At 37.7% G+C, this 27805-nt stretch overlaps 1 protein-coding gene and 1 pseudogene across 2 annotated transcripts in view; both read left to right on the forward strand.

Moving 5' to 3' along the window:
* Positions 1-27805, forward strand: part of LRP6 (low density lipoprotein receptor-related protein 6) — a 158874-nt gene that overhangs the window by 66040 nt on the left and 65029 nt on the right. For both annotated transcript variants that reach the window (XM_011993647.1, XM_011993648.1), the window contains exons 3-4: positions 11028-11225; positions 27089-27285. In XM_011993647.1, coding sequence (XP_011849037.1) covers positions 11028-11225; positions 27089-27285 — 395 coding nt within the window. The remainder of the gene's footprint in view (positions 1-11027; positions 11226-27088; positions 27286-27805) is intronic.
* On the forward strand, positions 13674-14936 carry LOC105549217 (annotated as a pseudogene).

Here is a 27805-nt window from a genome sequence, read left to right on the forward strand (position 1 = left end):
GGTGGGGACACAAAGGAGAAAGTATTCACTTTTACTTGGCAGGGAGGCGGTGGGGAGGTGCTATTTTAGGGTGCTGCTTGTTAGCTGAGCAGCTGGGGGCCGCCAAGCCCGAGCCCGCTGGAACTCTCGCTGGCTAGTGAACACCTCACGAAGCCCGGGTTCCCGCCCGCGCCTCTCCCTCCACACCTCCCCGCAAGTGGAGGGAGCTGGCTCCGGCTTCAGGCAGCCCAGAGAGGGGCTCCCACAATGCAGTGGCAGGCTGAAGGGCTCCTCAAGCGCCACCAGAGTGGGCGTGGAGGCCAAGGAGGCGCCGAGAGCGAGGGCTGCAAGCACATAGTCACCTCTCATCAGCAGGGAGTTTAGATTACTAAATGACCCCATGGGGGTGTGTAATGGTGGAAGTCTAAGAGAAGATAAATGTGAAGAACTGTCCTGCAGACAGATCAGAGCAGAAGGGTCAAAGCCAGTAGGAAAGATATTTTTATTTTATATAAAGTATCTTATTTTAATCCTTACATCCACTAGTGAAGTATTCATTGCGCAGATGAAAATAAAACTATGGTCCCATGATTATCCAAGATTGGTATTAATAGAGCTAATATTAAATCTGTGAGACATTATTGGTATAAAAAAGATGTTAAACCAATAGATTAGGAAAATCTGTACGTTACAATTTATAATGTGATAAAAGGAGTGGGAATCAAGAGGGAAGGGACTTCATACTAGAAGAATTTACCGTTAGGAAAGAAAAAATCAGTTTATATCTGTATCTCATGTCATACTTCAGATGCATTTTAGACGGATAAAAATTTTTAAGTGAAAACTTAAACATCAAATGAAAACGTGAATGTTTAATCTTTGAAGAGAGAAGGGCTTTTTAAGCATGAAAGCAATGGAAGAGATTGCAAAGAAAAATATTGAGTCAACTAAATTTTGATTCAAGCAAAAAAAGACAAAAATATTTCTAACAGATATATTAATAATAGACATAAAAAGTGCATACAAATTAATAAGAAAAATGCCGAATCCCCAATAGCTATACTGAAAAAAATAGTAAATGTTTTTCCTACTTTGTCTCTAAAAGGATTTAAGATGTTTTAGGAAGATAGAAAAAAAGATGCAAAATAAATATGTTAATTTTATAAAATAAAATTTTAAAAATGAGATGTGAATATAAGAGTATAAATGTAAGATGAGACCAGGAGTGAAAATTCGTATACCAGAACATATGCCATTAATTCCATTATACTTCCACATACATTTGAAATTAAGCCAAATTCTTTAGGGAAGAAAATATCAGGTATGAGTTAATGTCCTTTAGATAAAAGTTGTTCACTGAAAAATATCTTTACTCCAGGTGATGAAACCAGTTTCTTCTCATTAGTCCTCTAAAGAAGCTGCTATATGATATAATGAAAAATATATTCAACAGCATCTTTATAATATCCACAGTGACACATTTCTTTAGCATTTGTCCCTGCAGCATCCAGGCAAAGTGCAATTCAGTTAAAGCAGGTGAGGTGAGCTGGATAAGTTCTAATTCTCAAGATGAAGAATTCTCAAGGTCAAGGACAAAATTTTCCTCAGAAACTAATTTTGATGTATTTATTAGAAAGGTAGTTGAAGTTCTCATAAAGCATTACTGAAATAAAATTTACCTAAAAAAAATAAAATTCTCTCTATGAGACCATTTAATGAAAAAGTGAAGCATATATAGCTTCCAGATTTGAGTGACAGGATATTGTAGTATACCTTCTGAGACAAACTAGTTGCAAAATATATGAAGAGACTGATTATATAGAATCATAAATAAACCAGTAAAACTTTGTAAGTGTTGCTGTGGACATCTGTATGGTGGGGACACAAAGGAGAAAGTATTCACTTTTACTTGGCAGGGAGGCGGTGGGGAGGTGCTATTTTAGGGTGCTGCTTGTTAGCTGAGCAGCTGTTGGCTAGAGGGACAAGGTGTGGAAGTGGGTAATAATTTTTAGTAGAAATATTATGTGCCGGGCTCTCTTATGCTTTTGCACATTCAAAGAAAAGCAAGCAGCTCGTAACTGGAGCATAGCAGAATAATAATGGTAATCAGTAAAATGAAATTTTACCTGTATTTTTCAAGGATATGGCCTTGGTAATAAGACAGATACAAGATGTCCCACGAGCAGGTGAGTACAGACCATTATTAAGTATTTGAGTGCTGACTGTGTACTTGGCATTATGCTAGATTGTTTTAGGATAGGGGATGCAAGAAAAAATAAAACAAGGTTCTTGTTCTCAAGGACCTGGAATCTAGAGTGGTGGAAGACATGTGGATACACAGTCCTAATACTGTATTTGAAATGTACGGAGATGTAGTTTGTACCTGGAGCATAGTATCAGAACAGCGTGCAGGAGCACGGAGGAGAGAGTGTGCTTGAAGAGGGGCATTCCTGACAGTTAATATTTCATTTTTATTAAACTTAGAGGCGCTCAAAATGTGTCACCTTTGATTCTTTGGAAAGAGGAAAGACGTATAACAGCAATTTTGAAAAATTACTAGAGTTAGCATTTTCTTTGATGATCATTGGGAATTAAATTGATATAATCTGTTACCCATTTTCAGGTTATAATCTTTAACTTCTAGTAATAGTTTACCAATATTATTTATGAATTAAATATATTCTTTGCATTATGTCCACTATTTAAAATTAATCGATTAGACTGGGTGCTTAAGGCTGTTCGTGAGGTTCTTATTTTCTCCGGGGCAACCAGTTTATACATTCAGAATTTCATGGTGATGCATACTGTCACAAGCAAGTAATTAAGTAGAATTATTATCTTTATTGAGGGACAGGTGAAAACATGGGATAAGATAGCCATCCCTACTCTGGATACAGAAGGAAAAACAGTGAAGTTAGGATGCTTTAGTTCATCCATATTTGAACTCATCATCTTACCATCCCAAACCATGTGTGTCTAATTCCATTCCAGATTCTCTTTTTTTGGAGATGAAGTGTTGGTCTGTTGCCCAGACTGGAGTGCAGTGGCATGATCTTGGCTCACTGCAACCTCCACCTCCCAGGTTCAAGCGATTCTCCTGCCTCAGCCTCTCGAGTAGCTGGGATTACAGGTGCCTGCCACCATGCCCAACTGATTTTTGTATTTTTAGTCAAGATGGGGTTTGGGGTTTCAGCATGTTGGCCAGGCTGGTCTCAAACTGCTGACCTCATTATCCGCCCATCTCGGCCTCCCAAAGTGCTGGGATTACAGGTGTGAGCCACTGCACCTGGCCCAGACTCTTTTATCTGTTTACTCTATGTTCTCTGTAAAAACAACCACAGAAACCAACCTGCTAACATGAATCCTTTCACTATCCTCTTTTATTAATTTCTACTTATTTTAAAAATATGATACCAACACATGATCAAGTAGAGGGGAAGTGTAGAAGTATGTCCGATTTCTTCACAATTCTTTTTTTCTTTTCACTTCTATTAGGAAGCAGAAATCTGTAAATTCTTCAAACTCCTCTTCACTTAAAGCCTAATCTAACCAGAGTAAGATGGGAACATGGGGTCAGGAATCAAGTTCAGGGATTAGTAACTGGAAGGGTGTGAATTTTACATGACACTTTTCTTTTTCACATTAAAATCAGAACTATTTTCACTGGCTGCATTTTCAATTTGATTAATGATGTATGTGATTTTTGAAGTTTCCCCCAAAATAAATTTGATGGCAACAAAATGTTTTTGAGGACCTGTGGCTTTTTATAGGTCCTTTCAGAGTTACTTACATATATCACATTAATGTTCTTAGAATTAGCATGGCTCAACACTGTTGGATTGACTTAGTTTCATATGCAACTCCTAATTGTGATTTATTTTGCCCTGTTACTGTAGACCAACTTCTTTGACTGTTACTATCCTTTTTACTTTATTTACCTTTTCTGACCAACTTTCACTTATTTTTACACTGATTTTTCTGTTATTCTATTGACTGGTGGTCTGGATACAGAAGGAAAAACAGTGAGGTGAGGATACTTCAATTCATCCTTATTTGAACTCATCATCTTGCTATCCCAAATCACATCTAATTCCATGTTATGTTGAATGAGACCAATACACACGCATTCACATTTGCAAATCTTGGGAGCCATCATAGTATGCTCTCTCGTTCTTCTTTCATGTTGATCCAGTCCTCAACTTTTGTTGCCTTCATTAGTTCTTATTTGGAATATTTCAGTTTTCTGGCTTTTTCTCGTTTCTTCTTCCTCTAGCCAGTCCCTCAATGTTATTGTCACTGGAGTCCAAGTTTCTTAGTATAGTGAAATAATACACGTAGGATTTCTTTCATTGCCAGCGTACCTCACAGTGTGCTGCAGCTCTATTGATCTTCTTGCTGTTTATTGAATATATCATGACTTCATATGCTATGTCCTCTTCCTGGAACACTATTTCTTATTTTGGCAACTGCCTAAGTAAAATACTTTCTCTGGTATGTTTTATTGACAACTCTTACATTCACTGACTTGATTGAGTGTCACTTATCTATACTCTCAGAGCCTCCTGTTTATACCTTCCTCAATATACTTGCCACTCCTTGTCTACATTGCAAATTTTGTAAGCGCAATAGTTTTGCCTTGCTTATTTTCATATTCCCTATATCAGGCATGGTGCTTAGCTCCTAATAGGTGCTCACCACTTTAATAGGTGTTCAAAACCTTAAGAAAATTGAATAGTATCTTGGTAACTTAAAAAATACTTTTTTAAAAATTTTCTGTGTCCTAATCACTTTCTTGGTTACATTTGTAATGAGCTTTTTAACTTTAAAGTTAATCAAATAATGAAAATGTTTAATATTTATAGATGAAATTTATTCCTTTATATTTTAAATATTTGCGCAAATGAAGGCACATCTGTAATCTGTTTTAAAATGCTAAATTATCAAGTTCTCATCTGACAAATGCCTTCGTTTCACTTATTGTAGTTGGAATCTTTATCTGGGTCTTATCCTTGAAAAAACATGACTTGATTTATTTTTTAGAGTTGAATAATGAAGGGATTATCCATTAGCTTTGGTACATAGTAGCATGCAAATACTTTTATTCATTACTAAAATCTTGTTAGGCTGACTCACTCATTTGTAACATTTTATTTCACTATAAATTAGACACCGAGTTACAAAGTTAAATGCTTAGATTAGTTACAGTTAGGAAACCTACCTAAATTATATTATACAAAAAAGACAATAGTTCTTATTGCATTTTCCATCTTTATAGTGTGCAAATTGCTTCTGGTCACCCCAGCCTGTGATGGCAACATTTCAAACTTCGTATCACGTAATCTCAAGTATATGCATTTTGCACACACAATGCAGAGTATAGGTTAGTAGATACTGCAGTGAAAATAATTTCTTTTCTACACTTGTTTGTTTAAAGATACTGGTAGTTTTCATTTTATGTATTAATAGAAGACGAGAGGGGGCTAATGGATTGTGCTGTGGACTTGTTTTTAACTATATTACTCTATCAGGATGGAAATATCAGTTGATTTGTGCGTTAAAGATATCCTGAGGAGAACTCTAGTTCATGTAATAGACATATGCACACAAAACCATTTCACTGTTTCTGGCTATTGCTATGCTTAGGTTATTAACCTTCTATACTTCCTTTCTTTTCTTGTAGCATCTCATGTGTCTTACCCATTTCAGTGTGCATTGAATTGGGGGTGAGAGGAAAAATTGAAAATGGAAAGCACAAGGTCTGGATTCATCTTTATTTAAAAAAAAATACGTGCAATGTGCCAGTCATTGTGATGTGGTATAACACCTAGTCTTTACCTTTGAGTTCTTTATAATTTATCTACAAACTCTGATTAAGTCCTATAGTAAAACAAAACATGCCAAGAGCTCATAAGAGGGAATAACTTTGCCTTAGTAAGCTGGGAAAGGTTTCTAAGAAAAGTTACCTTTGAATTAACTTTTAAAAATAGTCTATGTTTCTTATTCATATTTTAAGCAACTTTACTGAGTTAGAATTTACATGGAAAAAATTCATATATTTTTTGTTGACTGTTTAATGGACTTTGATAAATATACCTAAGACAAACATTCATCCCTCCACTTCAGAAGGTGCCTTAAGCCCCTTTACAGTCAATCCCTTACTCCCCAGTAACTGTGAATCTGGTTTTTATCACCATAGATTAGTTTTTGTGATTTTACATCTATAGCTTCATATAATGGGATCTCATAGTAGGTACTCTTTTATGTGTGGTTTCTTTTGTTCAACATAATTTTAAAAAGTCATCCTTGTCATTGACAAGTAGTTCTTTTATGTTGCTGAATAGTATTCCATTGTATGAATATATTATAGTTAATATGGATTGTGGATTCTGACCCCTCCCTGGGCTTGTTGCCATTGTTGTGTGTGTTTGTTTAATGACTTTCCTGGATTAATTCTGTTGTCTGTTTTCCTTTTAAAATATTTCTTACGCCTGGCTTTCTAGGGATTGCCTCTGTGTCACTCTTATCTTAGTGGTCAGCTAATGATTGCTTAAAGGTTGTTCCTAAACACCAGCAAGTTAATGTTCCCCCATTTTCCTGTGGACCTGTTTATGGTTTGGAGAATGTCTTAAAATTTTAGGCAATTTCAAATTTGACCCATATTCAGTCAGAAACTAGCTTGCAAATGTTCTTTCTGGTGTAGTCTTATACATGCATACAGCCTTCCTGACTACCAAGAATGAATATCCACTTAAGGCTCTTATTGGCAGTCTTTTTCCTAGGATCTTCCTGTTAGATTTCTGGCTAGTTTGCTATTTTGTTGCTTGCCCCCACCAGAGTCACTTATCACTTAGATAATGGCCCTCCTGATGCCTGCCACTGAAAACATTATTATTATTATTTTATTTTTTTTTGACAGAATGTCATTCTGTCGCTGGAGTTATGTGGTGCGATCTTGACTCACTGCATCCTCCGCCTCCCAGGTTCAAGCGATTCTCCTGCCTCAGCCTCCCGAGTAGCTGGGACTACAGGTGCACACCACCATGCCCAGCTAATTTTTGTATTTTTAATAGAGACAGGGTTTCACCATGTTGGCCAGGACGGTCTCGACCTCTTGACCTCGTGATCTGCCTGCCTCGGCCTCCCAAAGTGCTGGGATTACAGGCATGAGCCACTGCACCCAGCCCACTCTTGCTTTTAATAACATTCCTGGGTACAGATTTTTCCATGCGTTGTTCCAAATAAGGTCAGTCCCATCTTGCCTGAGAAGGTGGCTACCACTCTTTATGGCCTGCCATGTTTGCCCACAGTAGAATGTTTATGCCACAAACCTGGCAGTATAGATGGGGATACGAGTAGCCCCTAGCTAAAATACCACAGTTCTTAGTGAGATGCAGTGTATTTTTCTTGAATAAATGCTTCTCATTTTGTTGTATGACCTTTGATCAGTTTTTGGAGGCTTTGGTGGTTAGTTTTGACAATCTTGTCTTTTCTTCATTGCTTCGGGGAGAGAATTTGCTCAACTCACAGAGCCTATTTGGAAGACCTGGCCTTAGGATTCTTTTAGTTTTCCTCTAGTTTTTTCCCAAACCGCAGACATTTTTTTCTCCCTCCTGAAAACACAAACCAGTCATTTCACCTCCAATTTTATTTTATTATGATTTTTTCATTTTAAAAATTAGAGACAGCATCTTGCTGTGTTGCCCAGGCTGTTCTTGAACTCCTGGACTCAGACAATTCTCCTGCCTTGGCCTTCCAAAGTGCTAGGATTTACAGCATGAGTCACCGTACCTGGCCATCACCTTTAATTTTAAAAGTCTCGAAGTGCCTTCATGTTGTTCTCAGAATAAAAATGAAAAATTCTTTTTTTTTTTTTTTCCGAGATGGAGTCTCGCTCTGTCACCCAGGCTGGAATGCAGTGGCGCAATCTCCGCGTCACGGGTTCACGTCATTCTTCTGCCTCAGTCTCCCCAGTAGCTGGGACTACAGGTGCCCGCCACCACGTCTGGCTAATTTTTTTTGTATTTTTAATAGAGACGGGGTTTCACCATGTTAGCCAGGGTGGTCTTGATCTCCTGACCTCGTGATCTGCCCGCCTTGGCCTTCCAAAGTGCTAGGATTACAGGCGTGAGCCACTGCGCCCGGCCAAAATGAAAAATTCTGATGTGGTCTGGTCTACCTTCCTATATATAGTCATGTGTCGCTTAACAGTAGGGACATGTTCTGAGAAATGTTGAGTGATTTCATCATTGTGTGAACATCATGTGTTACACAAACCAGATGGTACAGCCTACTATACACCTAGGCTATAGAAGATAGCTTATTGCTGCTAAGCTACGAACCTGTACAGCATGCTACTATACTGAGTGTGGTGGCAGTCATAACACCATGGTAAGTATTTGTGTATCTAAACATAGAAAAGATATAGTAACAATACAGTATTGTAGTTTATAGAACCACCATTTTATAGATAGTCTGTTGTTGACCACATTGTTACACAGCTCATGGCCACAGTTATATCCTGTATTAATCTAGTCCATACTGCTCATTCTGGATAGTGTCCAACTGCTGTCCCCAGTCTAGGGAGCATTTTGTTTTCTCTTCCTTAAAAATCAAGGCTCTAACATATGACATACACATTGACTTTAGAATTTAAGAGTTGTAGGTTTGAATTTCTGTTCTTCATTTGTTAGCAATGTGACTTGGAGTGACGTGCTTACATTTCTCAGTTTTCTCATCAAAATGTGGTGATGAACAAATAATATTTTGTAAGGTTGCTTAAGGTTTAAGTAAGATAATGTAAGTAAAGCCATTAGCACAGTGCCTTGTATCTAGAAGGTGTATTTATTCCCCTACATGATATTCTCCTCATCATTCTTTTGAGTAAGCAGTTCATATGAAATAGTGGAGATACCAATATGCATAAGTAGATTCATTTCAGTGTTACCATTCCACCAATTATTTGAGTAAAACTTATACCTGAATTTCATTTGGGTTTCAACACATCTATTAAGTGCCTGATCTGTTTCATAGCACCTTCATTACTTTTTTTTTTTTTTGGAGACAGAGTCTTGTTCTGTTGCCTAGGCTAGAGTGCAGTGGCATACAATCTCAGCTCACTGCAACCTCGGCCTCCTGGATTCAAGTGATTCTCCTATCTCAGCCTCCTGAGTAACTGGGATTATAGGCACCTGCCACTACACCTGACTAATTTTTGTATTTTTAGTAGGGATGGCGTTTTACCATGTTGACCAGGCTGGTCTTGAACTCCTAACCTGAAGTGATCCACCCGTCTCGGCCTCCCAAAGTGCTAAGATTACAAGTGTGAGCCACCACTCCTGGCCCCTCATTAACTTTTGAAAATATGCTTTTAAGTGAAGTATAACACATTAAGAGTTTTTCTATTTTTTTTTCTTTTTTCCTTTTTTGAGACGGAATTTCATTCTTGTCGTCCAGGCTAGAGTACAATGGTGCGATCTCGGCTCACTGCAACCTCTGCCTCCCAGGTTCAAGCAATTCTCCTGCCTCAGCCTCCCTAGTAGCTGGGATAACAGGCGCCCACCACCACTCTCGGCTAACTTTTTTTTTTTTTTTTTGTATCTTTAGTAGACATGGGGTTTCATCATGTTGGCCGGGCTGGTCTCGAACTCCTGACCTCAGGTGATCCGCCTGACTCAGCTTCCCAAAGTGCTGGGGTTACAGGTGCCTCGACCCTCCGAAAGTGCTGGGATTACAGGCGCCTCGACCTCCCAAAGTGCTTGGATTACAGGTGCCTCGACCTCCCAAAGTGCTGGGATTACAGGCATGAGCCACCATGCCCAGCCCAAGAGAGTTTTTCTTTTACATCAAAGAAAAGTTTCTTTTCTGTAATGAGACTATTAGGTGTTTCATTTTTTATTTTGAAAAATCTTCAAACTGGTGGAATAAAAGCAAAAGTAGTATAGGAAACCCCTCTATATCCTAACTACAATACAATTAGCATGTTTAGGAAATTAACATTAGTACAGTGCTATGTAATTTGATACTACATCAGTTTTGCCTCTTCCCCCCAGTGATGTCTGCATAGCATTTCTTTTTCCTACTTCATCAGTTCAAGATCATACACTTGATGTAGTTATCATGTCTCTTTGCTCTTCTCCAATCTATATTGGTTCCTCACCCTTTTATTTATTTATTTATTTTTGCTTTTATGACATTGCTGTTGTCAAAGGCCAGCTGTTTTGTAGTGTTTCTCAACTTGAGTCACACTGTTTCCTCATAATTTTATTTGGGGTATGCATTTTTAGGGGGCAGGAATAATATGGAAGAGAGACCATATAAAAGACACTATGTTCTGTAAAGGTATATCATATGAAGAGGTGTATAATGCCAGTTTGTTTTCTTATTGGTGATGTTAATTTAGGTGACTCAGTTAAGGTGGTATCCACTGGGTTTATTTTCTCTAATGTTATGACTTTCTTCTTGGTTGTTAACAAGTAATCTGTGGGGAGATACATTGAAATGGTGTAAAGTATCCTTTTTACCAATTCATTTTGATTCAGTGGTTTTTGGATCCTTGATGATACTTGTCTGAATCAGATATTACTAGGGTGCAAATGGTAGATATTAGAATTTCAAAATACAATTTCTAAGAGTTTTAGTTTTGTGTCCCTGAAATGAGGTGGTGTTTTTTTTTTTTTTTTTTGGAAACGGAGACTTGCTGTGTTTCCAGGCTGCAGTGCAGTAGCACGATCTCGGCTCACTGCAACCTCTGCCTCCCAGGTTCAGCCAATTCTTCTGCCTCAGCCTCCTGAGTAGCTGGGACTACAGTCACACACCACCACCATGCCCAGCTAGTTTTTGTATTTTTAGTAGAGATGGGGCTTCACCCTGTTGGCCAGGATGGTCTGAATCTCTTGACTTCATGATCTGCCTGCCTCGGCCTCCCAGAGTGCTGGGATTACAGGTGTGAGCCACCGCGCACGGTCTGAGCTTTCTTTAATAGTAATAATTACAGAGTATTTGATTGATATCTGCTCTGTCATGGCTTTAATTATTTTTATGATTTTTAGGTTCATGTACTGGACAGACTGGGGAGAAGTGCCAAAGATAGAACGTGCTGGAATGGATGGTTCAAGTCGCTTCATTATAATAAACAGTGAAATTTACTGGCCAAATGGACTGACTTTGGATTATGAAGAACAAAAGCTTTATTGGGCAGATGCAAAACTTAATTTCATCCACAAATCAAATCTGGATGGAACAAATCGGTAAGATTATAAGATTAAAAAAAACTTTTAAGAAAACTTCATGAAACCTTAATATATTAAAAGTACAAAGTCTAATTTTATTAAGAAATATGTTTATTTTTGATTAAGTGCCAGAGGGGAAGAAGAATAGTCTTTTAGTTAGCTTTTTAAAAGTGCTTTAAAACTAATTACATTTATCATCCATCTTGATAGCATTTAGAATTTACAGGCTGTATTTCCTCTTTCCTTAGTCTGAGCTAATTCAGTTCTTCAGTGGTTCTCCACAAGGGGTAGCATCTTTACTCCCTTTGTTTGGAAATGTGTGGAGAATTTTGTTTAACCCAAGGACTGGGAGTGTGCTACTAGTATTTTAGTTCTGGTGTTAGGGGAAGGTCCAAGGTTGCTAAACATCCTGCAGTGTGCTGGGCATCAGTACAACAAAGAGTGTCCCACACAAAATGACCAGTAAAGCCCCCAAGTCCTGCTAATGGAACTTTGATAAATCTCTTTACTAGGATGGGGTTTGGCCAACATTTTCTGTAAAGGCTCAGATAGTAAATATTTTAGGCTTATGATCTCTGGTTCAGCTACTTATGCTACTGTAGTTTAAAAGCAGCTATAGTAATGCATACGGGAATAGGCATGACTGTGTCCCAGCAAAACTTTATTTGTCTATTTACGTATTTATTTTAGACAGTCTCGCCCTGTCATCCAGGCTGGAATGCAGTAGCGTGATCTCAGCTCACTGCAACCTCCGTCTCCTGGGCTCAAGCGATCTTCCTGCCTCAGCCTCCCGAGTAGCTGGGACTATAGACACACGCTATCACATCGGGCTAATTTTTGTATTTTTTGTAAAGATGGCATGTCACCGTGTTGCCCAGGCTGGTCTTATCCCTGAGCTCCAAGTGATTCACCGGCCTCGGCCTCTGAAAGTGCTAGAATTATAGGCATCAGCCATAGCACCCAGCGTAAAACTTTATTTGTAAAGCACAATGAGCCTGTGGGCTGTAGTTTGCTTCATCCCTGGACAAGGAGAAAACCTACTGCATGTACTATACATTTCAGTGTTCAATGAAGACAAAGTCTATAATACATAAACACGGAATTTCTTCTCAGATTATGTTCAGATTTTTAAAGACATTTTATATTTGGATTCTTGTGTTTTAATGATAATTTCGGTTTTTGGTCTCAATCTGAGACCTCACCAGATGAGAGGTTTTGGTGATTGAAGGATTTTTTTCAATGTGTAAACATGTGTCAATTATCTGAACTAAGAATGAGGGACATTTAGAAGTACTGAAAACCAGGAAAGATTTAGAGAATTCAGTTAAACTTTTTGTAATCATGGAGTTGGAGTATTTTTTGCCTTCTTTCAAAAAAGAGTGAAATGATATATAACAATATGGTTTAAAGTAAATTTAAATGTCAAAAAGTAAGTATATGATGAATATAGAAACAACTGCTGTTTTTGACCTCAAATCTGGCTGTGAGGGGGATTCGAGGAAAATGGATGTGACCATGTCATAGTATTTTTGTTTTTGTTTTTAACTAAAACCTACAGAAACTAGATAGCAAATCCAAATCTATGGATAAAGTTGACCATAGCCTTAGGCATTTGAAAATAAAACTAGATAAGGGCAAACCACCAACAGAAACTAGGTAGCAAATCCAGAAACATGGATAAAATTGACTATAGCCTTAGGCATTTGAAAGTACAACTAGATAAGAGCAAATCACCAACAGCCACAAGACCTCCATGTTATCACTGTCTATGCAAGAGTAAGCAGGGAGATTTAACAGGGTATCTCATAAGACTTGAAAGCAGGGGAATGCCAAAATAGCCACAACTATTTGCTGGACAAGATGGTGGGTTATTTTAAGAACAGCAGCTGAAATGGGAGGGTGGGAGGGTTGCCCACTCCAATATTAGGCAAGTGCAGTGTGACAATGGTAAAGACAGAAGAAGCTAGTAGTCTAGCCCCAGCGAACTCTCAAAATGGAACTACTGAAATGAACCTGCCAGAGTGCTCATCCAGGACAGAGCACCACACTGATTAAAACAAAACTGAATAGGACAGAATAATCCAAATTGAGCAGGATAGGGACAATAGAATAGAGAAGAACAGGAGGAGAAGGAAAGAGAAGGTTCAGATAAGGTTGGGAAGATCAATGGCTAGTAGATCTCAGAAAGCAAGCTACCAGGTTTTTGAACATTATGTGAAAACAACGGAGGAATGAATTCTGTGACATCAGAAAAACTACCTTGAACTCTACATTATTTTAAAAGTTCAGGAACACTTTTTCTTGATACAGAAAAGTATCAAGGTAAAATCCCATTTAAAGTTATTATAAAGGAAAAAACAAAAGCTCTTATAAATAAAAGCACCCCAGAAAAACATGACCGCACAAAAGATCAAACCTCTATTATAAAATGAGCTGGAGAAGGAGGAGGCTGCGAATCACTTACAAATGACGTGGAAGCAGGACCCAAACCCTGAGTTCCAGAAGGGTGAGCGAGTGCTGTGCTTTGATGGGCTGCTGCTTTATGAAACAAAATGTGTAAAGGTTGCCATAAAGGACAAACAAGTGAAATACTGTATATATTACAGTGGTTGTAATAAAAATTGGGATGCATGGGTTCCAGAGAGCAGAGTACTCAAATACATGGACACCAATTTGCAGAAACAGAACTTCAAAAAGCCAATCAGGAGCGGTATGCAGAGGGGGAGCTGAGAGGCACTGCCCCAAGAAAGAAGACATCTGGTCTGCAACAGAAAATGTTGAAGTGAAAACAAAAAAGAACAAACAGAAAATACCTGGAAATGGAGATGGTGGCAGTTCCAGTGAGACGCCTCAGCCTCCTTGGAAGAAAAGGGCCCAGGTAGATCCTACTCTTGAAAATGAGGACACATTCATGAACAGAGTTGAAGCTAAAAAGTGAAAATTCTTGAAGACCTGAAACCATGGCTTGTTGATGACTGGGACTTAATTACCAGACAAAAACATCTCTTTTATCTTTCTGCCAAGAAGAATGTGGATTCCATTCTTCAGGATTATGCAAATTACAAAAAAATCTCATGGAAAAACAGATAATGAGTATGCTGTTAATGAAGTTGTGGCAGGGATAGAAGAATAATTCAATGTAATGTTGGCTACCCAGCTACTCTCCAAATTTGACAGACCACAGTATGCTGAAATTCTTGCAGATCACCCTCATGCACTCATGTCCCAGGTTTATGGAGCACCACATCTATTGATGTACAAATTAAAGCAATGTTGGCCTATACACCTCTGGATGAGAAGAACCTTGTGGTTTTTTTTTTGTTTGAGATGGAGTCTCGCTCTGTTGCCCAAGTAGGAGTGCAGTGGCATGATCTCAACTCATTGCAACCTCTGCCTCCCCGGTTCAAGCGATTCTCCTGACTCAGCCTCCTGAGTAGCTGAGATTGCAGGTTCGCACCACCATGCCCATTTAATTTTTGTATTTTTAGTAGCAACGGGGTTTCACCATGTTGGTCAGGCTGGCTCGAACTCCTGACGTCATGATCCACCCACTTCAACTTCCTGAGTGCTGGGATTACAGGCATGAGCCACTGCGCCTGGCAGAGCCTTGTTTTATTACTGAATTATCTTCACAGTTTCCTCAAGTACCTGGCAAAGAATTCTGCAACATGTTTTAGTGCCCAGCAATTATGAATGGCTCCTCCAGAGAACCATCAGAAAGCTATGTGAGAGGCACTCTCACTCATGTTTGGATCTCTGTAAACATATTTTTGTTCTTAGTCTTTCTGTTGTACAAAGGATGTACTTTGAAGATGTTATTGTACAACAATTGATGTTTTTCTGTTTAATTTTAAACAGAAAATAAAAGGAGTAATAGCTCCTTTTTTCCTATCTTACCTTTTTTTTCACTTCAAAGTTGCTGCCAGTGTATTCAACAATGGACAACAGAGGCACATGCTGTGTTTTATTGCCTAGTTGACAGAGCTGCCTTTGAATGCTGGTGGTCCTGTTCCTTTGACCGTACGTACTTTTATAATATGTGTTCATGCTGTATGACAAAATGCTGTGATTCCTAGTGCCAAAGGTTCAGTTCAGTGTATATAACCGAACACACTCATCCATGTGTGCTCCTTTTTGTTATGGTTCTTAAATAGCCCATTCTTTGCAAGTCATCCATGTTGTTCCTTAGGCATTTAACTTTGCTCAGATTGTTGAAGAATGGTGTCTTGTTGCATGGTTTTTGTATTTGTGTCTAGTGCACATTTTAACATGGTAGATGCGATACATTATGTAGCTAGTTTTCTGAAAAAGTCAGTCTTTTAGGAATTATTTTTCAAATCTTCAATAAATTTTTTCTTTAAATTTCAAATAAATAAATGAGTCAAAAGTCATTGAGAAACCAATATGACATGTGAAAGGACAACATAAGATTAGAAAAATTCAGAAATGACTCACACTTATAACGCCAGCACTTTGGAAGACCAAGGCAGGTGGATCACCTGAGGTCAGAGACCAGCCTGGCCAACATGGTGAAACACCGTCTCCATTAAAAATACAAAAATTTGCTGGACGTGGTGACACATGCTTGTAATCACAACTACTCGGGAGGCTGAGGCAGTAGAATTGCTTGAATCTGGGAGACAGAGGTTGCAGTGAGCCAAGATCGTGCCATTGCACTCCAACCTGGGCTATGAGAGCAAAACTCTGTCTAAAAAAAAAAAAAAAAGAAAAATTCGGAAATGAAATGATAGAACTTAAGAAATAATTTTAAAAATCGCTTCAGAAAAGAAAACTAGAAGGGACACTAGGTTGAATAAACCAAACAACCTTTAAATAGAGGTTGAAAAGAAGGAAAAATTTAAAGACCAAAAAGAAATACAGAAAGACAAAAGATGATTTGAGAGAAAATGATAAATATTGAAGATAGGCAAAGAAGAAACAACACACAGATAATAAGACTCTTTAGAAAGCAAAGCAGAGCAAGGGAATAGAATAACTATGAACAACTATAGAAAAAGTTTCTTACAAGAAGATTTGTGACTGGGCATGGTGACTTATGCCTGTAATCCCAGTACTTTGGGAGGCCAAGATGGGTGGATTGCCTGAAGTCAGGAGTTTGAGACCATCCTGGCCAACATGGTGAAACCCCGTAACTACTAAAAATACAAAAATTAGCCGAGCATGGTGGTGGGTGCCTGTAATCCCAGCTACTCAGGAGGCTATGGCAGGAGAATCGCTTGAATTCTGCAGAGGTTGCAGAATCTGTTCACTGCAACCTCTGCCTCTTTGGCACAAGCTATCCTCCCACCTGAGCCTCCCAAGGTACTGGGACTACAGGTGCACACCACCAGACCTGACTAATTTTTTTGTATTTTTAGTAGAGACGGGGTTTTACCGTGTTGCCCAACTGGTCTCGAACTCTTGGACTCAAGTGATCCGCCTGCCTCGGCCTACCAGTGTTGGGATTACAGGTGGGAGCCACCATGCCTGGCCATAAATTTAATTCTTATAGTAACTACATTGGTGTGGTCATAATAAATATCATTATTCTGAAGCTTTATATTGTTGCATCAAGTAAGTGAGTATTAGGACATATTATATTGCTCCTGCATATGCTAGATTCTTGTGTGTAAGAGAGGAAGTATAGATGTAATACTGCAGAGGTTAAGTCAAACTGATAATTCCATATTTTAATGGAAAGTTACTTACTAGTATGCACTTACTAGGTATTTTATCTTTCAAAAATACATCTACCCAACTGTGTTGGTTCGTTTCCTGGCTATGAACACTGAAGAGGACTAGATCAAAAATGACCAATTGAGTAGCAGTTGAACATTTACAGTGCTGTGAGCAGTGAACTTCTGTAGCACCCAGATTGTGGTGTTGGGAAAAACCATTCCACCTTAAAAGAAACCAAGCCTTTCTGGCAAAATTGTTGATTCTAGGTTTTGGGCAAGAAATGTACATGCTGAGCTGGAACATTGTCATAACAGATAGTAAGGAGGCTGTTAAAAGACTATTTAGGTTCGTTTCAGAAAGACTGGAGAAATGACTGCAGAACTCCTACCGGCCAGAGATTGGTAGAAACCTGTGAAGTGTGTTGAAATTCTTGAGTTCCTAATGATATTTTAAAAAGGAATTGGTTACTCTTAGATTAGAGCATGATAGGAACAAATTTATTGCCTTGAATATTGATAAATACAAGAAAGAAGCAATTTATCCTGCTTTTCCTATGTGAGTGTACCTCTGGCTAACAAAGTAGTAGATATGAGAGAGCTATTTCAATTGATAAATGAAAAAGAAATGACAGAATTGCAGTACCACCATTTTATAACTTTGGTGAATGAATGGGTCTAGGCAGTGAGCATCGATGGCTACTAACATCACAAGAAGGAAAAGAACAGACATTATTTGCCTTTTGGTGTAAGAACATACTACTACCTACTATTTTGTCAAAGGAATCAATTCAACATGAGTCTGGTCAAGGCTCCATATATCAGCTGGCCATTTGTAGGAAATACAGAGGACAGAGAAACATTGAACTGCACCATGAGAGTACATCAGCAGATCTGGACATATAAATGAAATATCTTAGGTACTTTAACAGAGAGATTGTAAGGAAAAGACAGACAGGAAAAGAGCCTTGAATGCTCTACCAAAAAAAAAAAAAAAAATTCTTAGAACTGATCAATAAATTTGGTAAAGTTGCAGGATACAAAATCAACACAAAAAGATCAGTAGCATTTCTGTACACAAACAGCAAACTAGCTGAAAAAGAAATTAAGAAGGCAGTGTCATTTACAATAGCTGTAAAAAACTAATAAAATACCTAGGAATAAATTTAACCAAGGAGGTGAAAGACCTCTTCAGAGAAAGTTACAAAACACTGATGAAGGAAATTGAGGAGGACACAGACAAATGGAAAGACATTTCATGCTCATGGATTGGAATAATTCTTATTGTTAAAATGACCATACTACCCAAAGCAACCTACAGGTTAAGTGGAGTCCGTGTGAAAATACCAATGACATTCTGCACAGAAATAGAAAAAAAAATCCTATGGGACCATAAAAGACCCTGAATACCCAAAGCAATCCTGAGCAAAAAGAGCAAAGCTGGAGACATCATACTAACAGACTTCAAAATATACCACAAAGTTGTAGTAACCAAAGCAGCATGGTACTGGCATAAAAACAGAAACACAGACCAATGGAACAGAATAGAAAATCCGGAAATTAATCCATGTATCTATGGCCAATTGCTTTTTGACAAAAGTGCCAAGAACATAGATTGGGGAAAGGATAGTCTTTTCAATAAATGATGCTGGGGAAACTGGATATCCACATGTGGAAGAATGAAACTAGACACCCACCTCTCACCTTATACAAAAATCAACTCAGAATGGATCAAAGACCTAAATGTAAGACTGGAAACTATAAAACTACTAGAGTAAACCATAGAGGAAATGCTTCAGAACATTGGTCTGGGAAAAGATTTTATGAATAAGACCTCAAAAATGCAGGCAACAAAAGCAAAAAATACCAGATGCATTATATCAAACTAAAAAGCTTCTACACAGCAAAGGAAACAGCACAGTGAAAAGACGACCTACAGAATGAGAGAAGATATTTGCAAATTACTCATCTGACATGGGATTAATATCCAGCATATACAAGGAACTCAAACAGTTCAACAGCAAAAAAAGTTTGTTTAAAAAATGGGGAAATGATCCGAATAGACATTTATCAAAAGAAGGCATATAAATGGCCACAGACATATGAAAAAATGCTCAACATCACAAATCATCCGGGAAATGCAGATTAAATTCACAATGAAATATCATCTCACCCTAGTTAGGATATGGCTATTACCAAAAAGACAAAAAATAATACTGTCAAGAATGCACAGAAAAGGGAACTCTTGTACACTGTTGGTGGGAGTATAAACTAGTACAGCCACTATGGAGAATAGTATGGAAGTTCCTCAAAAAATTACAAATAGAACTACCATATGATCCAGCAGTCCCACTACTTGGCATTTACCCAAAGGAAAGGAAATCAGTGTATGAAGACGTTTGCACCCCTATGTTTATTGCAGCACTATTTACAATAGCCAAGATATGGAATCAACCTAGGTGTCCAACATCAGATGAACAGATAAAGAAAATGTGGTATATATACACAATGGAATACCATTCAGCCATAAAAATAATGAAATCCTGTCATTCCTAGCAATATGGATAGACCTGGAGGACATTATCTTAAGTGAAATAAGCCCAGGAACAGAAAATTAAACCATGCATGTTCTTACTCATATGTGGAAGGTAAATGTTGATCTCACAAAAGTAAAGAGTAGAATAGGGGATACTAGAGGCTGGAAAGGGTAGGGGAAAGGAGGAGATAAGAAGAGATTTGCTAAAAAATACAAAATTACCGTTAGAAAAAGCTTGAGTGTTCTGTACCACTGTAGGATGACTGTACTTAACAGGTAAAACATTATATAGTTTCAAAGAGGATACTGAATGTTTCCAACACAGAAATGTTAAATGTTTGAGATTATGGATATGCTAATTACCCTGAGCTGATCATTGTACCTTATGTGTATTGCAACATTGCTGTGTACACCACAAATATGTGTAATTATCATGTACCAGTTAAACATTTTTTAAAAGAGAGACTTTAAAAGAAATAGCAAATGAAAATGGGGCTTAAGGCTAAACTGTTTTTCTGTGGATGCACACTTGTAGAAAGCAGTGAAACTATAAAGGCAAGAAAGTGACTAATAGAAAATCAGAATAGTTGTTACTTCTGTGGAGAGGGAGGGATTGGGACAGGGTTCGTGCAGGGCCTTTTGAAGTCGTCTGGGTGATTCACCCAGATCAAGTTTTTTTTCCTTCATCTGGGTGAATTCATGGTTGCAAGAGTGTTTGCCTTATAGTCACTTCTTAAGCTATGTTTCTCTGTATTGGCTTTATTTTTTAAAAAAAGATTAAAAATAGTCTTGAGCAGATATTACCTGTAGGTTTTTTAAATAAAGGGATTTTATCAGGTTGAGGAAGTTCCTTTCTATTCCTAGTTTACGGACAGTTTTACCATGAATAGTTACTGGATTCTGTCCAGTCCTTTTTCTGCATCTATGGAAATGATTATACGGTTTTATTCTTTATTTATGAACATGGTGAATTTCAGTAATTGGTTTTCAGTTGTTAAACCAATCTTGCATTTCTGGGATAAGTTCTACTTGGTCGTGGTTTATACTTCTTTTGAAACGTTGTTAGATTTTGTTTGCTAATATTCTGTTGAGGATTTTTATGCCTTTAATAGTGAAGGATATTGATCCATAGTTTGTTTTTCTTGTGTTTATTTGGTTTTGAGATTAGCATAATATCAGCCTCCTAGAGTCGGGAGATATTTCCTCTTTCTTTGTTTTGTGGAAGAGTGTGTGACCAGTTGATACAATTTTTCCTGCGAATATTTGGTAGAATTCGCCATCGAAGCCATCTGGGCATGGGGATTTCTTTTTGGGAAGTATTAATTATGAATTCAATTTCCTTGTATGCTGTAGATCTATCAGATTTTCTGTTTCATCTTGAGTCAGTTTTGGTAATTTGGTTTTTTTCCAGGAATATTTTTGTTTCATAAATTTGTGTAATTTGTTGGCATAAAGTTGTTAATGGTATTTCCTGATAATCCTTTTAATTTCTGTAAGGCAGTGTTTCTCATTCATCACTTTATTCACAGTTTTCACAATTTGCGTCTTTTTTTCTTGGTCAGTCTAGCACTAAAGGGTTGTTAGTTTTGCGGATCTTTTCAAAGAACAACCAGCTTCCAGTTTTACTGATTTTTTTCCCCCCTTTATTGTTTTTCTGTTTCATTGCCTTTTTTTTCTTTTACCCTAATGTTTTTATTTTCTTCCTTATGCTTGCTTTGGATTTAATTTACTCTTCTTCCAGTTTCTTAAGGTTAAATCTTAAATAATTGACTTGTGATCTCTCTTCTTTTCTAATATAGGCATTAGTATTCTATATACATTTCCATATTTTGCATTTTCATTTTCTTTTAGCTCAAAATATTTAAAAACTTTTATTGTAATTTCTTCCTTGACCCATTGCTGATTTAGAGGAAATTGAGAAAGAAATTTCAAAAATTTAGAAAATAATTTTGATTTCCCAAATTTTCTTCTGTTGATTTCTTGATGAATTTCATTATGGTCAGAGAGTAGTATATTTTATATGAGTTCAGCCTTTTAAGATTAATTCTGTCTCCTAGCATGTGGTGTCCTGGAGAAAGTTCCACATGTACGTGAAAAGATGGTGTATTCTGGTGTTGCATGGAATGTTCTATAGATAGTAGGTTAAGTTGGTTAATAATGTTCAAATTTTCTATATCCTTAGTAATTTTCTATCTAGTTGTTCTTTCCTTTAGTGAGAATAGGGTGCTGAGCTCTCCAACTATATATATTGTTGAACTGCCTATTTTTCCCTTCATTTCTGTCAGATTTTGCTTCATTTGTTCTGGGGCTCTGTTTTTACGTACCTGTATGTTTCTAATTGTATCTTCCTGATGACTCTTTCTCATAAAACCTACCACTGTATCTCTAGTTACCTTTTTATACTTAAAATCTATTTTGTCTGATAGAGCTGCTCCAACTCTCTTATGGTTACTGTTTACTGTAACCCTTTCTTTTCAATCTATTTGTATCTTTGAATGTAAAATGTGTCTTTTATAAACAGCATATAGTGTAATCTTTGTTTAATTCAGTCTAACAGCCTTTGCCTTTTGATTGGTGTGTTTATTCACATTAAATGTCATTAATGATATGGTTGGGTTTATGTCTGACATTTTGGTGTTTTTTTAAAAATTTGTCTTATGTCATCTTTGTTCCTTTGTCCTTTGTATTAAGTAGATATTTTCTGGTGTGTCATTTTGATTCCTTGGTTGATAATTTTAAAATGTATTTTTGGGATTGTAAAGGTAATTATTTTAGGGATTGCAACATGCATTTTGTTAAAATCTACTTTGTGGTGATATTAACTTAATTATGTAAAGTACATACATTTTACTCTAAGTATATTCCCATTCTCTCCCATCCTTTGTGCTATTATTGTCATTTGTATTACATTTCTATTGTATCTAACACAGGGTTATACTTATTGCTTTATATAATCTTTTGTCTGTTAAAAAGGTTAAAGAAAAAAGAGAAAACACTATTTATAGAGTCTTTTGTATTAACCTGCATGTTTACTGTTTCTGGTATTCTTCATTTTTCCTGAGGGTTCAAGTTATCATCTGCAGTCATTTCCTTGTTCCAGTATAGTTCTGTTCTCTCCCTTGTCCTTTGTCCTTCAAATATTTCATTTAAAAAAAATATTTTTCTCTATTCTGTAATATTTCTTCCTTTTCAGTATTTCTTTTTCTTTATGTATTATGTTTATTGATTCTTATTTCTTAGACTTCATTTCTGAAATGATGTATTTTTGTATTTCTCATTCTTTCATCAAGTTCTGTCACTTCACTTCTGAGTTGTCTTATTCTAATTTGTGTTGTTCGTTTATGACTAGTATCTTATTTTAAAGATTTTGACTGTTTTGAAATAAGTTATCAGTTTAATTTGTTCTATTTCCATACCTTTCTGGCATACTTTTATTGTCTGTAGGGATGTTATTCTTCACCTTATCCTCTTCTTATTTTTAATATTAACTTATTAATGGGATTTGGCATTAGTACTTTGTTTTCTTATTTTCAGGTGAAACTGTTTTGCTTGAACATATAGAAGAAGGCAGAGTTCATAAGTTTTCTAATTTCATAGAACTCTCATGTCTGTGTGTATATGTTTAAAAAATAATGGCAGTTAGCTTTCTGGAATTTCCTGTCTCTCCCACTTTCCTTCTCCTGCTTTATTCTGTACCTTATTTTTTCATTGTTTCTCCTGTACCAATCATGCACACTTTTCAGTCTGCTCCCAGTGATTTCTCTTCAGTATGAGGCTTTGTCTGGAAGGGAGCCCAGGAAGGACAATTTTGAGAGTTCACAATAGGTTAAAGTATAGTGCTAGACCTTTCAGTGCCTGACGATGAATTCATTGTATTCACTTATTCTTGAAGTGGCCAGAACGAGTCATAGCTGGTTGCTATTCTCAGATTGGTTTACTAAGCTTTCCAGTGTTGTCTGTTTTATGTGTTCTGTCCTGCCAGATGTCCTGTTGTTTCTTTCTCATATCCTGCAGAGGTCCCAATATCAGTCATATCTTAATGGCTGTTGGTAGTTTTCTGTACCATTTTGTATCCTGGGTTTTACCTAGCTTTGTGTTGTGAATGTTGTCCATGGGGTTTGGGGTTCATTACCTAGTTGTTCTCTGTTTTCATGTGAAGGATTTGTGGAGATTTTTAAAAAGCTTTGCCATCACTGCTGATGTTGTCTTCTTAGATACTATTACAACCTCACTGTGGTGAAGGGAGGCTTCCTTCCAAGGTTAAGTTCAGATGTCAGAACTCATGACAGGAATCCTGTGGTATGATTAAAGAAAGATTTATTACTCACACAAGTGTGCAGTTCTGAGAGAGGGGCAGAAGATGGCTATCTGGGAGGAGATCCAGAAACAAAAACTAAATGAGGGCATGCAGGTGTTTTATAAAGGATAAGTCCAGTTGGTGCAGAGTTCAAAAGAACCACCTTGCAAAGTTCAAAGAATCTCAGAGAGCTAGCAAGAGGTGCCTGGGAGGTATTGGCAGTGGTGAGCTTTATCAGTAAGTTGCAGAATGTGACAGACATAGGCAGGAGATGATGCTCAGAGATTGCAAGCACTATATGAAAACTGCAGTCAGGTTGGGGGGAGTCTCGGTTTCTTTTCTGTGGTCTCCAGGATGGTGATCCATTTTTTAGTTTCTGTTATTGTTGTGACCTACTATTGAGGAACTGGGCTTGGATCTTAGCTGCCACTTTGGTTCTTAGCAGCCATGATCAACTCCTCCTTGAAGTAACTTGTGTTTCCAGATGGGAATCAGGAGGTGGGCTTACTTGATAATCTCAGCCAGAGAGAAGAAAGGGGAAAACTATATGTGGTTATCCCTACTTTGAGGAACAAGTCATATAGTTGGCTGGACAAATCATTATATCACCCTTGCATGATAGTGTTCTTAGTTCTGCCTTTTGTTCAGCTCTGTTAATTACATATTTTCTTAAAAACATTTAATTTTATCAAGCATCCCCAGAGCATTTAGTAAGTGTACCTAATTTGTGCACCTTACCATTGTGTGAGATCCTTAGGAGGCCAAGGTGGGCGGATCACCTGAGGTCAGGAGTTTGAGACCAGCCTGGTCAACATGGTGAAACCCCATCTCTACTAAAAATACAAAATTAGCCAGGCATGGTGGTGCACACCTGTAATCCCAGCTACTTGGGAGGCTGAGGCAAGAGAATCGCTTTAACTCTGGAGGCAGAGGTTACAGTGAGCCAGGATCATGCCACTGCACTCCAGCCTGGGTGACAAGAACGAGACTCTGTCTCAAAAAAAAAATTAGTATAGTATTTACTGATTCTAATAAGCCATTGATTTTAAGAACTTACTGATTTATAAAACTACCACATGAAATGTTCACATTGTAAATGTTATCCTTATATCAGAAATATTAAAATATTGAAAATATGTGTCTTAAAATTGAGGAATCATTAATGAAAGTGTTAAGTAGCAAGCATAGTGCTGAATGGCTTTTGCATATGTTGTTTAATCTTCATGGTAACTCTGAGGATAGATTATTACCTTCTGTTGACAGATGAAGAAATAAAACTTGCAGAAATGGTGTCAGTAATAAGTGTCAAGGGGGGATTTAAGCTCACCTCTGGTTTCTAAGTTTATGCATTCAGTTAATATATAAAATGAATATAGCTTTTAGGGATTTTGCCTTTTCCATTTGTTTATTTTCCTATGTTCAGTAGAGTGAATTTCAACTTTTCACTTAATGGTATACAAAGAACTTTTTGAAAGCTTTTTTTTCCTTGAGTTTTTCAAAGCAGTTCTTTAAGATGGTGAAATGCCAAGTAACTTAGTTTTAACTACTCTTTATTTTTCATTTGTGTTACTTGTCTTTTTTGGCAGCTTTCTCAGTTCTCTCTGTTTCCACTATGAATTTTGGAAGACTTTAGTGTGAAATATACAGGCCTCTTTAAAATTGAACATAAACTGTGCCATCACCCTGTAAATAATATAGTCTCTTTGGTAAATTTAATAAAACTGTCCATTTAAAAAGCAGAAGAAAGCACTTCAGGAGAAGGCATTGTGACAGTTCTCTTTGGGAAATGAGAAGGAATAGTAGGCTTTTTACTTAGGGAAGAGAGGATTAAGGAAAATGAGAAAACTGGTGATATGGGTTGGCAGTGCAGGTACCTTGTCTGAATTTATAATGCTTTAGACTAAGACCATTCCATGTGCAATCACAGATGGTAATCCTGCTTACACATAAACATGATCTCAATTGCCTTTAATTTAATATGCTGGTAGTCTGTTAGTAGAAAATGTCAGTTAACCTAAAGGACCTGAAAATTGAATCATCTTTCTTTTTTTAATTTATTTATTTTTTTGAGATGGAGTCTCGCTCTGTCGCCCAGGCTGGAGTGTAGTGGCGCGATCTCGGCTCACTGCAAGCTCCGCTTCCCTGGTTCACGCCAGTCTCCTGCCTCAGCCTCCTGAGTAGCTGGGACTACAGGCACCCGCCACCATGCCCGGCTAATTTTTTTGTATTTTTTTTTTTAATAGAGATGGGTTTCATCTTGTTAGCCAGGATGGTCTTGATCTCCTGACCTCGTGGTCCGCCCGCCTTGGCCTCCCAAAGTGCTGGGATTACAGGCATGAGCCACCGCGCCCAGCCTGAATCATCTTTCTTAAGATATATGATACTTCTAATTTCTCTTCAGTAGCTTATGTTTTCCCCTCCCTTTTCCCTTCATTTTTCTTTCCCTTCCTCCCTCTCTACCCATCTCTGCCTCCTGGGTGGGCTATTGGGAAATTGGGAAACATGAATTTATGAAAATATCAAAACATGTATTTTCCTGAATATTATTTTGACTCAAAACGTGATTTGTTCATTATTCCAGAGCATTTGCTTATTCTATAACTCTGATACTCTACAAAGTTCTGTGCCTTAAGTGCTAACCAGGCTGTCTGCTTTTCCTTTTAAACAGTGTGTATTGCTTGTGAACATTTTGGGTCTGCTTTGTCTCATGAACATATTCTGCCAGTGACAGGACTTCTTTTTGGCTCCTGAATAGAGTGAAAAGCCAGCTAAGATGATCATTTGCTGGAGCTAGACTGGGCTTTGCAGGGAGAGTGCCATTTTGGCCTCATGTTTATGTTTCATTCTCAGTTATCAAAACCATAAGAAGTGATGGACAAAACAGGCTCAGGTTCTTTGTTCTTTCACATCAAGAAGGAAAAAACCTATTGCTGATATATATCTACTTCAGTGCCAACTGTAACCCCTGTGATTTTTCTCATTACTTACCTTTCTCTGTCTGATGACGTGAATTATGTGAAAGGATGGAAGCTGTGAGTCCAGAGATGGTAGCTGAAGAGGAGGATTTGACAGCAGTGCAAACAATGAAAAAGCAGTGCTGCCTCTCTGCCGGGTGTCTTGTACTGAACTTGAGGCCTGCTGCCAAGTTAGGGACTATTCCGAAGTGCTTGTTTGGGGCTTTTGGATACCTTAAAAATATATATGAATTCATTATGTAAATTATTTTTTATAGGTGTATTTGACCTAATGGTATGTATTACTCAAGATTTGTATGTGTTAATGTGAACTAAGATCATTTTAATGGGAGAGGTGATGTTATGATAGAAGAAGAAAATTTAGAAATAAGTTTAAATTTTTCTCTTTGTATTAATAGGCAGGCAGTGGTTAAAGGTTCGCTTCCGCATCCTTTTGCCCTGACGTTATTTGAGGACATATTGTACTGGACTGACTGGAGCACACACTCCATTTTGGCTTGCAACAAGTATACTGGTGAGGGTCTGCGTGAAATCCATTCTAACATCTTCTCTCCCATGGATATACATGCCTTCAGCCAACAGAGGCAGCCAAATGGTAAGTGATCCTTGATTTTTAAATTGCAAGTTGGAACAGCTTTGTAACACTCTAATGTCTGGCTTTAGTGAGAATCAGGAGGAGGGAGGGCATATCCAAAGATAATTGGCGGGAATAAAAATGAGTTAAAATCCTACTTGGGAGGCTGAGGCAAGAGAATCACTTGAACTCGGGAGGCCGAGGTTGCAGTGAGCTGAGATTGCGCCATTGCATTCCAGCTTGGGAGACAGAGCAAGACTCGGTCTCAAAAAAAAGAAAAAAAAAAGAGAGAGAGTTAAAATCCCAGCACTTTGGGAGACCGAAGCAGGCAGATCATATGAGGTCAGGAGTTTGAGACCAGCCTGGCCAACATGGCAAAAACCCTGTCTCTACTAAAAAATACAAAAATTAATGGAGTGTAGTGGTGTGCACCTGTAGTCCCAGCCACTTGGGAGGCTGAGGTAGTAGGAGAGTCACTTGAACCTGGGAGGTGGAGATTGCAGTGAGCTGAGATTGTGCCACTGCACTCCAGCCTGGGCAA

This window comes from Mandrillus leucophaeus, unplaced genomic scaffold (genome assembly GCF_000951045.1).
Source record: "Mandrillus leucophaeus isolate KB7577 unplaced genomic scaffold, Mleu.le_1.0 Scaffold431, whole genome shotgun sequence".
NCBI classification, from domain to species: domain Eukaryota; kingdom Metazoa; phylum Chordata; class Mammalia; order Primates; family Cercopithecidae; genus Mandrillus; species Mandrillus leucophaeus.